The sequence below is a fragment of the Passer domesticus genome, chromosome 6, assembly GCF_036417665.1.
Source record: "Passer domesticus isolate bPasDom1 chromosome 6, bPasDom1.hap1, whole genome shotgun sequence".
NCBI classification, from domain to species: Eukaryota; Metazoa; Chordata; class Aves; order Passeriformes; family Passeridae; genus Passer; species Passer domesticus.
In genome coordinates, this window is record NC_087479.1 from 4120217 (window position 1) to 4134757 (window position 14541).

At 38.7% G+C, this 14541-nt stretch overlaps 1 protein-coding gene across 3 annotated transcripts in view; it reads right to left on the reverse strand.

The window, feature by feature from the left end:
* Positions 1-14541, reverse strand: part of SYNE2 (spectrin repeat containing nuclear envelope protein 2) — a 175497-nt gene that overhangs the window by 78600 nt on the left and 82356 nt on the right. For all 3 annotated transcript variants that reach the window (XM_064422898.1, XM_064422899.1, XM_064422897.1), the window contains exons 55-63: positions 13847-14003; positions 11821-11976; positions 9031-9171; positions 8521-8703; positions 7869-8006; positions 6634-6819; positions 5542-5664; positions 4091-4273; positions 286-411 (exon numbers count right to left, since the gene is read on the reverse strand). In XM_064422898.1, coding sequence (XP_064278968.1) covers positions 286-411; positions 4091-4273; positions 5542-5664; positions 6634-6819; positions 7869-8006; positions 8521-8703; positions 9031-9171; positions 11821-11976; positions 13847-14003 — 1393 coding nt within the window. The remainder of the gene's footprint in view (positions 1-285; positions 412-4090; positions 4274-5541; positions 5665-6633; positions 6820-7868; positions 8007-8520; positions 8704-9030; positions 9172-11820; positions 11977-13846; positions 14004-14541) is intronic.

A 14541-nucleotide genomic window follows, 5' to 3' on the forward strand; every position in this document is an offset into this window, starting at 1 on the left:
CTGCATACTGTTTCACCAAAAGAGCTGTCATGAAAACAACACCCAATTTTTCTTCCAAGTTGATACAGGCACAAAGGACACATCAAAATCAGTAAGGAGTATACTATGAAAGATATACCCAACTTGCAAAGTAATATTAACTGTAATTCATTGCATGGTCACACTATGGCATTCAATTGCCTGCTTGACTGTGGCAGAGAAGGGAAGCAGACCCCTATTTCTCAGTGCTCTGCATCATCATGATTAATGTTAGTCAGGATAAGGAATGAAAAGAACGAAACCCACCTCTGGACAAGGAGTCTTCTGAGCCTCTGGTTGATCTTCATGTGATACTTCACCCAAATTGTTCTTAAGGAGTTGTTTCAACTTTTCAATTTCTTGCTCACATTCTTCTGTTTTCTTTACAGTTTCCTGTGAAATAGCAATTTACATAAATTATTTTGAAATAAGGAGTACATAAACAAACAAGTCAGTAAGGAAACGAAGTTGAACTGAAGAGTACTGAAGCCTCCTTTGTACCTGCAGTTGTGTACCAGAATCTGTGTTTGTTCTGCTAACTTTGCACAACCCCATCCCTCACTAAGTTTATTATTCACTTGCTAAAGACAAACAAAAGCTGCTCTACCCACAAGTTGAAGTATGGTGGAGTATTCTGTCTAGGAGCTCCAGAGCAGAACTACAAATTTGGCTATTGAATGGAAATGGAGCAAATTTCACCACATCCATTACAACTTAGAAAAGGTTGTTAAAAAGAGAGAAATTAAACTGTTTCATATCAGGTAGAAAGCCTAACTGGTTTTTACAGGTGCTCAAGTCTTTACTGCCAGCTAGTTCTGCAAAATCAAAAATGAAACTGATCAAAAATGAACTGTGCTGTACACCAGGCAAACACTGCAGCTCAGAGGATAACCCAACCACACTGCCTGACTATTTGAATACTTCCAATAGAAATTATAAGCATTCCCACCATGTGAACTTCTTCTGTTTACATGGCTTATAGGAAAACACATTACATGTAATAAACAGCCAAATTTACTTTTACTCATTTGACAGTGACAGCAAAATCTCATTGCCCCCCAGGCTTTGTGCTCATGCAGAAATGGGCAATCTCCCACACACTCATATTTGTCAGCCACAGCCTGTCATGATGTCTCAGGTCATTAGGAAATTGTCACATCTACAAGTCACAACACCTTGTGAAAACAGTGAATATGCACAGCTCTTGGTGGCTCTGTGTTTCTGGACCTAGAGGCTGACAACCAAACAACAACCAAGGCTGTTCCTCAGGTGCCTGCAAAAGGTAATAAAGAAACAATGAAGTCAACAGGCTTGATCCTACTGTGCTGCCAGCAGCACCTGAATGACCCAACAGGTCAATGACTTCACTGCAAAGTGTTCACAGACTCTGCCTTGCAGAGCAGAGAGTCTCTCCTGCTACCAACAGCAACAGGGCCATTTCTTCAGTCACTTCTTCATAGCAGCACTCCCTCTCAAGAAAATGCAGGCTAATAAGGTTCTAAATAACCATTATTATTTTACAGGTGTTAGAAGTGAGAAGAAACTATTTTCCTCACTTAAAAAAAAAGAAAGCCAATTTGAAGGGGAAGATATTTGTAGCCTATAATCTTAGTGCCACAAGCAAAGAATCAGAGAGGAAAGAAAAATTAATAGGTCTTCTGCTCAGCTTTAATGAGAAAGTAAAAGAAGACCTCCTAAAAGGAAGATTCTCTTACTCACACCTTCAATTCCATATGAAAAGGACTGTTTAGTCCTATTCATATAGTAATAAATTGAGTCCTACCTCAAATTTCCTAGACTAACTAAAGAGTCTGAATATTTCGTATACAGACTCCAATGTCTTCTGTCACTGACCAATATATGAATATAGCCACTTACCTGAAGATAATTAATTAGTTTCTGCCTTCTATTCAGTAGGGAGGAGAATCTATCCTTTATGCAACAGAACAAATTATGACACATATGTGAGACTGGATTTCTTCCTACAAGTGCTGCCTTTCTTTTGAGTTATTTCCTGGTTAACAGCTGCCCTTCTTATATTGTGGTAACTCCAGAAGACCTGCCCATGGAAAAGGCCCATCTCCCCACAGTATATTTGTTTTGGAAGAGCTTAGTGAAAATGAGACCAGTAAATCATCAGATATGCAAATAATACCACTCTCTTGCACTGAAAACCAGTAGAAGCAGATGTAGCTTCTAAATCTTCTTCCTGATGACGTTGTTTAGGTGTGGAACTTAAGAGGCCATAATAAAAAAACCAGAGGGCAACATTCAAGAGAGAACTAAGTCACTTAAATTCCTGCCCCAGAGCATTTTCAGTATCTATTACAGCCTTTCTTTCTGACTTATTGTTTCAGGTGTTACAATGCAACCTAATTATACAAAAGTTACTAGTGCAATATTCCATTGACTCATCCATAGCAAAATATGGGCAAACTCATCCAAAGACTAATCCCCAGGGGGGGAAAAATGTATATATTTGTACAGGAAGCTTGGCTGCCATTTGTTTTCCTCTCTAGCAGGATTCTCAGCACCTTTTTAATGCAGCACTCAAAATGCCATGGTTTAATGGCTTCATCCTTTGTTACACCTTAGCTGGTGCTACACTTGTATTGTAGCACTGCTGCTTTCAACCCATTCAACTGCACTGGAAAATCTCTTTTGCACAGTTTGATACACTAGCTGCCAAGAATTGCAATTTTTCCAATCTGTTTTCTCACAAAGAAATTTCACTCAGCTACAGATTGTTGGGTGTCTACAAGATAAAGGCAAATGCTGAGCAAAAAAAGGTCACAGCTTTACAAAAATGAGAAAAATATAAAATTTGACCTAATGTTACACAAAAACCAGTTACAAGTGTCATTACAACAACTGAAAAATGGAAAGCAGCCTGTTGCTGATGCTTTTAAGGTGTTTTGAAAATTCTCCATTATTTGGTCTGGTAATTCTGAAAAAGGTACATTTTACTACATCCATTTTTTAGACATAAGAAATTGTATGGACTAAAAAAATAAAAGAGACTGTAGGCATTATACAGATCTAATATAGTCACTGCTTTCTTCTGACTCCAAGCATGCACTAGTCATGTGGCATGTTTGAGTTTTTCTCTTTGTGTTCTGCTCTTAATTTCTCAAAGTGAAAATCAAAAACAGACATTCCCGTTTCAGCTGCCACTTGTCTGCCTGCCTCTGAAATGCCCAGCTAGATGTTTTAAAGCATTCTGCTTTACCCTAATAGCTTAGGAAAACCAAATGAGCAAAGATAATGTAACATTTTTCTAGGTGCTGTCAGCATCCTGCCAAGAAATGGATGGGTCACACGAGAGCTTTAATTCCTCTGCTGCCGTGGGAACCTTACAGAACTCCAGACTTCCTCCAGCCTGGGCACTGGAGCATGACCAGCTGCTGAATTAAAACTTCCCTGAGCTGGTACAACCACATTGCTCAGTGAAGGGCTGCACAGAGCCCCCCTCAGGCTTGGGGCTGTTCCATAACTCTCCCTGCCCCTGAATTAACACTCCCTGACCTGCCAGCATTGCCTCCTCCTGTTGCTGTTTCCCTTCTGTGTCCTAACCTGGCCTGGCCAGCAGCATCTCCAAGACCCCTGTCACTGCCTCAAAACAGTCAATTAACCACAACACAGCTGTAGGGAATGGCCACTTTCCTGGCTCACTGATTTGGATTAGTAGAAGACCTTCTGCTGTTAGCAATTGCTCTCTAATGGCTGTCAACAAGAATTTCCTTGGTCAAGGTGAGTTTCAGGAGTTGGTGAGTGCCTGCATCTAACACATCTAACACTAATCACCTGTCCAACACCTGAGCCTTCCTTCCTTCTGCAGTATGTTGTCAGCTGTGACTAAATTGGAAAACTGAAATGTACGTCAAGACTATTCAGTGTGCTTTGTTGCAGGATCAAATTAAATAGGAAAAAAGAACAAAAAAAAATCCCCAAACCATCACACAGAAGACACAGTAGATGTAACTATGTAGCTGCAAAAGCAATATTGTTTAAAGATCAAAATTACTTTTAAAAAAAGGTGGTACAAGTGACCATAGGAAAAAAAATCAATTACCTCCAGTAGCTCATTCTGTTCCCTAGTAATTTTTTCTAATTTCTTCAGTTCTCTCAAGAGTTGTCTTGCTCTTTGGAAGACTGAGAAAGGTTGCATTTTCAGCCCTGGCAGCTGAAGAGCATCTTCATAGGACTGTATATGAACAATAGTTTTCTGCATGGGACCAACATGCTCAAGTATAACCTGTCAGGATAGAACAGAGATGATGGGTAAGATATTGAGTTAGAAAAATCAACACCATAAATTTATACTACACTAATGATGACCAAAAGCTCTCTTTGGTGAGTTTCCCATTCAAGAAGGAAGAAATTTTCATCCCCATATGGGCCATTCAATTAAGAGCTGGACTCTATGATCCTTGTGGGTCCCTTAAAACTCAGAATAGTCTGTGATTCTTGTTCTTGAAACAAATAAATTAAAATCCATGTTGAGGTTGTCTAAAGCAAGACAAAGATATAATTTATATTTACAATTCTATTTTTGCTGTATATACAAAGTTTGCACAGTGACAAAAAAGGCTCACATTCAGATTAGTTGCTATGTACTAAGCAGCTCATTTCAAAGCAGAACATCACTGGCAGTGAAGACAGTTAAAGTGGTGCAAATTCTTTGATGTCTCTCTAGGCAAATTCTGGTTTTTGTCTTTTGTCCAGCCAACCAGTCAGCAGGGAACTCCAGAAGAAAAAAATAATACCACCTACAAGACTTTTAATTACTAACATTTTTGTTAAACTCTCTCTCAAGTAGATTTTGTTCTAAAATGCCCCAGTGGAAACAGAGATGCTTGTTCTCTCATTCCTAAGCAGACAGTATGAGGAATTTTTTGTACTGTCCAGACTTTGCTTTACAGTAAGAAAGTAGGTGAACATTATTTTCCAGAACAAATATTACTTTAGTTTTTCCATATAATGTAGTTATTACAAAATTATTCTCTGGCCAACCAAGCTGCACAGCTTTGCTGTGAGAGTTACACTGCTAAGAGAGATATGATGGCATTTTTATTCCTCACCTGAAACTGAACCCATGCTTTTTGGATTTTAGGCAGATAACACTGTGGACTGTATGTGGTGTGAAATAGAAGAATCATCTACTAAATTCTGCCTACATTTTTGGAAAAACAAGGCCTAATTTTCTAACTTCAGATTTCAATTTGGTGGCAAGTGGAGTGGTGTGCAGCAAGTGTCTCTTGAAAATCAGGCCATAAGCTTCCCAAAAAATGGAGATCCCCAAATGTGGCAGCTATGCCTGACATGTGCTTCAGTTACACACTCAAGTTCTCTGTGCACATATTCTCAACAGTGCTTTAATTTCAAGTGTTTTGTGTTCAAACCATGACTGTGCTTCTTGAAAAGGTCTCTCAACAGTCTCACCTCAGGGTTTACATTGATCAGGATAAAACTCCTGGTCAATGTAAACCTCAGGGCTTACATTGATCAGGAGTTTTCACAGACCTGTCCATGTTTAAGTTGGTCTTTAGGAGAAAATTCTAACAGATCTTCTGATGACAGGATTGTCTTCATTTCTGCAACATCCTTCTCAAACACTTTCACATGAGATTCAATGGCATCCAACTCCTAGATTTTGGGAACAAAGAGATTATTTGTAGATAGCCCAAACACCAAAGCCAACTTGAATTTCTGTCTTTCACTTAAATTGAAAAAGAAATACTGAAAAATGAGTGCAGCATATGCAGACTATGTTAATGGATGCTATCATTCAAAAGGCTAGTTGTTATAAACTAGTTTTAGTCATAACTTCTAAAGGAATTAAGTATTCAAGATCATCTCTTCTGTTTTAAACCCAAAATATAGAACTGAAATATCCTTAAAAATTCACATTAGAAATCACCAGTGGTGAGAAGACATTTTTCCAGTGGTGATAGTTATCAGAATAGGAAAGTGCTACAATTACACTGGTGCAGCTTCCAGTAGGAAGAGACTTATGTCAGATAGAAAAGGAACCCACAGACAGCTCTTTGTGAACTCTCACAGAGTAGATTAGGCTGGAAGGCACCTTGAAAGGTCAGACCTGGGCACTTGGGGTCTGACCCTGTTGAGATTTGGCATCTCTTGTGGTGGGAATATTATCCCTGCCTGGAGCCCCTGATCTAGTGTTTGACCAATTTCACTAAAAAAAAAAAAATTAAAATCCTTCCTACTATATAAATGTAATTTCCTTTGTTACACTTTGGGTCTGTTACTGAACACCCCAAGAAGAGCTTGGACTATTCCTGGCTGTCATCTCCCATCATGGAGCAGCAAACAGCAGCAGGCAATATCAACCTCTCACCCCAAGCTTCTCTGGGCTGAACTGACCCAGGCTCCCAGCCTTTCCTCCTACCTCCTGTGCTAATCCCAAACTTTACACCTTAATTAGTTACCAAGTGCCTTCTGAAGTTTTGTTTCCAAACAATTAATTTCCTTGCTTGGCACACCTACAACACCCAGCACTACACCCTGTTTTCCAAGCAGGTGATACAATCTGCATTTCCTAACATATGATGAAGCTCTGATAAAAGGCACTTCTGGGTCACCCAGACTTACATCAGCCACATGCAGGATTTGTGGAAGAATCTCTGCAATCTCATGCTGTAAAGCTGCTACTTGAACATCTATTTCATTCAGCTGTTGCATTACACTGTCAGTTTCAAAGACAGGTGACAGCTCCTCCAGCTCCATGAAGATACCATGCAGAAGATTTTGCTTTTGCTCTGAGTCTTCCAAAGCCATCTGGAGACAAAACAGGAGTTAAGTTTGATACATCACTGCTGAACATTAAAGTTATAGAGGTAAGGATTAGAAGGAACAAAATGCTCCAAAAAGTATCAGGCCAGTTGTGTGGGATGTGAAGTCTCTTCCCCTGCAATGAACTGGAGGAACTGCAGTGAACACAGTCATGAAGAACAGTGAGGGCAGCAAGAAATGATCCATTTGTCTGGGTGGTGTGTGAAGGAAAGGACTGAATGTGTGTTTCCACCCTAATGCAAGTCCAAGGTGCATTTCCAAACCCACTGGTTTCACAGCCCAGGACAAACAAAACATTCCATTTCACAAGCACAGGAGACAGTAAGTTTTTGCCACAAAAACCATTCATGGGTTTTGGAAATCACATTCTCTCCCCATTGTGGCCACATGCTTTTGCAACATGTCAGCCCAGAATGGCCAGCTACTTCCTGTCAAGAATTCTTACTAGTCTTACTACAAAAACTTATGTTTAGAACACCAGCTTTCTCACTTGGTCTAAGCCAAGCAGTGGATGCACAGAAAACTTGAATTTTAAGTACAAAATTGTCAGAATTGTTTTTTGGCACTGGCCTTAATCTTCCCTGTAATATTACAAACATCCAATTTTTGAAATTATCAATCAGAATTACCTTCAAAAAACAGTGAGCACAGCCTTCCAAACCACAACACACTTCAAAGTTTCCATCTAACACACAGACATCAATAAACAAGCACTTTGCCTTTTTGGCTCACATACAATATAGAAAGAATCTTATATATGCAGGCAGTAAAAACTGACCATAGCCATTCAGCAGGGCTACAGAAGACAATCACACATTTCTGGAAATTGTACAACAGTTCAGCACTTGCACAAGATAGGTGTGTCCAGCACTAAAAACACCTGTATTTCATGACTATAAACTATAGCTATTTTCCACTTAAAGGATTTACTGAAAATGGTAAATTACTTATGTCAGTAACAATTAAGAATGGAAAACTGCATCTTAACAGAGCAACAAGTGCCAAAAGGAGCATTTATCTTCATCAACTCTTACCTGGAGCTCATCAGTATATTTGTGTAAGCTTTTTGCAGAGTCGTGCTGAGCATCAGCTCTTAACAAACTGTTGGTGCTTTCTATCCAATCTTTCACATTCTTTAAGTGCTCCTTATATTCCTCCATCTTGCTGGTGGCCTAGGAAATGACAGAATTTTACAGAAAGCCACACGTAATTGCTTCATTGTCTAAGATAAATGCATCTATGAACAAGATTTAAAAAAACAGCATGCATTTGCATCATGGTCAATTAAATTAGCATAGTGAAATAAAAACCATTTTTCTGAAAAAGTTTAATGATTTCAGGCTATCCCCTCTCACCAAAGTAATTGTGGTGCTGGCATGTTTACATTTCATGGGGGCACTGTCACAATTTATATGGCAATGGCACTTTAATAGACCCATTAGCAGAGTGATAGAACCACCTCAACACCCACCCAGGGGCAAGAATTCCCCATACAAACCCCTCAGCCATGGCTTGATCCAGTCCTTTGGGACAGCCCCTCCAGAAACCCCAGCTACAATCAGCCTTCCCACAGCAGGCTAGTGATTCTATTAATTTGACAGCCTCTGGTGATGTTTGAAGCAAAGCCCTCAGCCTGTCTTTTCTAACAGGATTGGATTTTTAAAAAGCTGTTCCATGTGCAGGTACCTTGTTGAGAATGGCAGTTCTGCGCTCAGCACGCTGTGAGACCTGCTGGTACTGCTGCAGGGGGGCCACCAGGATGTCCATCAGCTCCTGTGCATGGCAGGAGTTCTGCTCCACTATATCCTGCACTTCTGCATCCAGCTCATTCAGTTTGTAATGCCACAGGTCCAGCATATCCCAGATTTGCTGCATGTGGAGAGAAGGGAAATGAAATAGAACGAGGCTCAAAGATAGCAGCATTAATTGTTCTTCATGGGACATGAATTGCAAAGGTTTCAGAACAGACATGATGAGAACAGAACACTTTGCATCTACTGGTGTGATTCACAGTTGAAAAAAGCATGGATTTTCCTGTGAGAAAGAATTGATAAACATCCACCAGTTAAATGCTTGCTTGTACTTCTCCTTTTACAGACATAAAATGAATGGAAGACCACTTTATGCTAAATCAGGCTCTGTAAAAACAACCAAAAATCTTTTAACACCCACAGATTATTTTTTTGGCAAGATTACCTTCTGAACTTCTTTGGCCTTTGCAATGTTTTCACTCTTCTGTTGTAACATCTTTTCAATAGCTTGAAGGCCATTGTTAATAGTTTCTGCTTTTCTTTTCAGCACATACTGAGGAGAGTTCTGCAAGATTTCAGAGCTAACCTGACAGAGCAAAGAGAAAACAATGGGGGAGATTACAAAGATCTGCTTGTTTCTGTGCACCACCTTACCAAAAATATTCCAATTCTTTTTTGTTTCTCTTGACAAGTCAGTTAAAAACACTGGAATGGAGCTACACTTGCAGGGAGAAGCATTAACATGAGCAGGTTCAACATCTACACGTTGCTCACTAATTTGCTCTCATTAAGAAGTGCCTGGCTCAGAAAAGCAATCCCTGAGGAAAGAAGCACTGAGGCACTGCAGCTCCCTGGGTGCTCTGCTTCACCCTGCTCCCACCTCTGACAGAGGCTGCTCATGCTGCATGGTGACAAGGGTCACATTTGGATTTATGCTGTAAGAAAGCCAGAATGACACCTTTATTTCTCAGCTGACAGCAGTGACTTCCATGTAACAAAAAAGGGAATATCCAAGTGCATCAATGCACAGCCAATTTCTCAATATAAACTTGGAGATTTATCACCAAAATAGAAAGGTCTGAGGAACTTAATTTCACTCTGCAGGACTCCACAGAAATGAAAAATTGGTGCACTGGAGGGCCTGATTTTCTGTGGAAAGAGAAAAACTCTCAAAGCTGAAGTTGAGTAATTGCCTGAGCACAGGACTGAGCAACACAGCATAAGCTACCAGGTTACTAGGGACGAGATGAAGTGCAGGGATGAGAAAAGTCCTTGATCTTGCCCAAAAGTGACATCTTTTCTCACTAAATCCTGCTGGCTGCCAGGGTCAGCCAAGCACCAGGATATCATTAAATTGTGGTAAACTCTTTGTCTGCTGCAGCCCTAGGATTTATGGGGAAATGCACACTGAACAGTTTCATGTTGCCTTGATGTCAAAGATTTTTAATTTAATAGTTATTTTAGTTTGAAGCTCCTAGTACTGAAATACTTTATCCTTGTTGTGGGATGAGGAATTAAACCACTTTTAGTTAATAAATTATCTACTAATTTCTTAATTTTATTAAGATCATTTAGAGATTTCAACACAACCTCTCTAAAAAGTATCCACATGCTGTATTGATAAAATTTCATTAATCAAAATAAATATATACAGAAATAACTAGAGGGCTCCTCTGAAATATTCCTGGTTATACCACAAAATCTATGAAGTCAGTCTGCACTTAGTGCCTCAGGCTTTTTGGAGAAAGGAATTCAGGCTGTAATCATCAAACACTTGACCATTACCACTATCCTGGAATATACCAAACATGGAGAATTGTCTGTAATTGTAGTGCCAGCTTCCAAAACAAAAGAAAATCATGTATGAGTGGTGTGACACAACTGGAAATGAGTAAACAGATCAAGCTCTGACTTCATCGATTTCTTCAGGACAAAAACACTGTGTCTGTCAATGCTCTGGTCATCAGCAAAGCAGGATTTTAATTTCAATACTTCTTACTGGGATAAAAATTTATTATTAATGGCATCAAATGTACAATTTATTTTCATGTTTTTGGTTTGCAGATTTATAAGAAAGCACAATGACATTAAAATATTTTTATTTTAACTCAATTTAACACATGCTGGTATCTCCTAATATGTAACTGAACTGACCTCCAGCTCCACCATGATTTTTTTTGTTTCCTAAATGCATTTTGAAAAATTCCAAGGTAATTTATAATGTTTTCCAATACTTAAATATGAAAAGCAAATGTTACCTAGCTTCCAGGACCATTCTTTCACTCCAACAGGTAATGTGTGCTTTTATATCTTGGTAAATGAAACAGTAAAAAACAAAAAACCCCCAAAGCATAAACACTGTTTTGCTTTCCCTCTCTCCTCCCAGTTGTTTGTTCTGAAAAGACTAGTCCCATTTTGAAAGAGAAACCATAAAGTTAACCAAATTAGAACTCATAAGGTTTAGTTAATATGCTGCTTAATATTTTATGTAACATAAAATGAATCATTTGATAGACACTGAAAAGTAACTGGATTTCAAAACTGGTTTATTAAATTTTCAAACTGTATCAAATTAACTGAGATTTAACCTTAAAATTTAGGATTGAACATTATTATTTCTGAAATATGAGAACTGAAAGGGGTTTTTTTTCATTTTTAAAATAACACAAATGAGTAAGTAACAATGATGGTAATTGTATCAGGCTAAAAATTTGACCCCAAACTGAGAGTATTACTCAGTTTTTGCTTAATTTTGCTTTCAGCTAACTGCTTATATCCCTTGTAGACAGAATATATTGCAAAAATCTGATGCAGTGGGATTCAGTTATTGAAATTCCCAAATTTTAAAGGAAGGTGACCATGTTTTCAGAGGTGGTAAAAAGAGCCATGTCATGATACCCTATCACATGTGCAAATTGCATTTTTTAAAAATCCTGTTTCAAAGCCCTTGTCTAACCTAGCTCTGAAAATATTTTCTCATTTAAGCTATGCAAACTTTGCAATCAACTTTTGACTATTAGTTCCCAGTTTAAGAGTCAGATTGGATAAAAACAGCATCCATATAATATTAAAAATCATTACTAAAGATTCTGCCATGTCCATTTTTAATTTAAAAAAATAAAAATGTTATATTGACATTGCTTATCATAAGATTATCCTAAAAATAGAGGCCTAAGCATGAGGAATGATTTATACATTGCAAATAGATGAATATGAAAACCACATCAACAGTTACCTTCTCTTCTAGGTCGTGCAATACCTTCTTGCAGTCCTCCAGCTGTGTCTGGATCTCTGCAGGGACTATTGTGTACATTTCAGAATACTTGATCCGAAGTTTCTCCATGATATCCTCCAGAGCTTGACTCTCTCTGCCAATCACACTCTGAAGCTCCTACAAAATGAAGAGTAACTTCAGCAGTTTTACCCAGTTTTTACTGAGTGCATGTGTGTATATGTACTCATATATGTGCATATACACACATATGTAATGTGCTTTATATTTCCTACCATGATTATGGTTTGGAAAAATTGGGTTTGTGATATCAAACCTGATTTGATTCACCTCTGCGAGCAGATAAACTCTAAGCAATACTGACTCATTTAATGAAATGATGCTTTTCAATCTGTAAGAATTAATTAAACCTGATACTGCTCCATGCTGGGGAAGTGACGCACTGATGTTCATTGACAGCCACAGCAAAGGGACCATCTCAAGAGCTCCTATGATTAAATGTTAACCTTTGTGCTCTCCCTTTTGCCAAAAGTGCCTTTTTCCCTTTCAAAGAGTTTAATAGCCAACGTCCATCCCTTCATTATTATAAACAAGACAAAGGCTACAAAAAGCAACAGGTTTCAGGCTGAAGTGTCTGCTTTCAGGCAATTACGCAGAGCAGCACAGCAGGCTCCTCTCAAAACAGTAGTTTCCAGTTCTGCACAAAGAATGTAGGTTTTATGAGATAAAAGAAACTTGAACAACTCTCTACAGCCTGTGGCCTAGAAATAAAATCCAAGCTAAGTCCTCCTGCAGGAAGAATGAAGAAATTCATTTGTTTGGAAGGTTTTCTAGAGTTTCAAGTTGGAATGTTCTGTTTGCTGGCTTTATGGTTCCTTTCCCTCATGCTCAGCTGTTTCAGAAACTCAAATGTTAACTCAAGTTATTGGGGAAAAATTATCCAAGCCTCCTACCAGGCAATGAAAGACACTAAAATTAACTGCTTTTGCTTTTTCAATCAGGAGTAATGGTAATCCACTAATTCATAGTCTTCACCTGGGAATCTTTTCCTTCACACAAATGCCACAAACAGAAGAAACATGTAAGTCACTGAGATTGATTTATTTCCTGTCATCCCACAACAACTGGGTCTGATATTACAAAAACTCAAGCCCTCAAAACCATGAAACAGCTGTGTGCCTCATTCTCTCAGGGAGAAGGCTGCTGTTGTCAAATGGCCCAATTAAGATTGTGCCAATATTTATGGGAGTTCAGAGATTCCCTGACCTGAACTGGAAGGAATCAGTTACAACTCTTGTCTCCAAAACAAAGCACGCCCCTGTAAACTGGTTTCTGTGTATTACTGCATGTTCACATTTCACAGATTATTCAGCTGGAAAGCAGGTACCTATCAAAACCCTCCCAATTTTCTCCTAAGGGATGATATAATAACACTTCCCCCTTTTCATCCGTGTAGGAGAACTTAAAACTTTTGCCAAGCCAAATCAGGTTTGTCATCTCAAAATGAAATAGCTATTTCCACTCAATAGGTGCAGTGGAGTCCTGACTAATGCTATAAATTTCATAGGAACTAGATTTTCTTTGGAAGTAAGGGATGAAATTGCCCTGCAGATTTTGGCTTAACTGTGTTTGGACTATGTAAAATTAATTAATTCTTCAATCCTTTCAGCTCAATCTTTCCTAAAGGAACAGGCCTGCTGTGACATACTGCTAAAAAGAGATCATTTGATGGGACTGCTGATAGCATTTACTTGTGTCATTGCTGTTAGAAACAGGAACAAGGTCTTAACTCACTTTTGGGTGAGTTTTAGGTGCTCAGAGTAGCAAAGTTCGGATATGAGGGAAAAGAGCAGGCATAAAGCACCTGTAGTAGGAAAATCTCCTTCTAGACACAAAGAACTCAGTAAAAAAGCAGGCACAATTCTACCTTCTAATTCTAAATAATTTTAAATAGAAAACCAGCCCTTTTAGACAAATCTAAGGTCCCACCACAGCAATGCTGGTTCATGGGTTTAGAGCTGTTACCAACCTCCAGCTGCTCTGCCTTTCCATCAGCATCCTGCAATAGCACAGATGCAGCGTTCTGTAATGCATTTGTCACAGCACTTATTTCTTCAGTGACCTTGTTTCTCTCTTGAATCTCAGCTTTCACAGAATCTTTATGGTCTTGAGCTTTTTTGTACAACCTATGCAAGATGACCAGAAAGAATACATTGTTTTAGACTCTAAGTAGCAGCAAAGAGCATGCTTAACACAGATATTATGGAGGTATATATCCAGAACCACATTTGTCTGTAATTTACGGGGTTCTTCTGCTATTAAACCTGAGTTTTATGTCACTTTATCTCAGTTTCTTTAAAGTGAGTCCTCAGATAGTGCAATTTGGAAGACCAAACCAGAGAACATAGCAGAGGTCGGGGTTCTCAGTCTGAAGATTCTTGCAGAGCAGATATTGTTCACAAATATTACCATTTTCAAAAGCAAACCCAGAGACGGATGAATACAATAATCAGATTTGTAAAAAAACATTTGGGGAGAATTTTAGACAGTGGCACTCAGATGAAAGTTGCATTGCTGCAAAATACACAAGGTCTGATTTTGCTAAAAGCGGAAAATCTTAAAAATCACAAGCACTTGGAACCTCTAAAACTGACTATTGTTCCTTGACTCCTACTGCATTTGAAAACAAACTGCAGCCCACAAAGCATATGGCCTGGCTGAGGT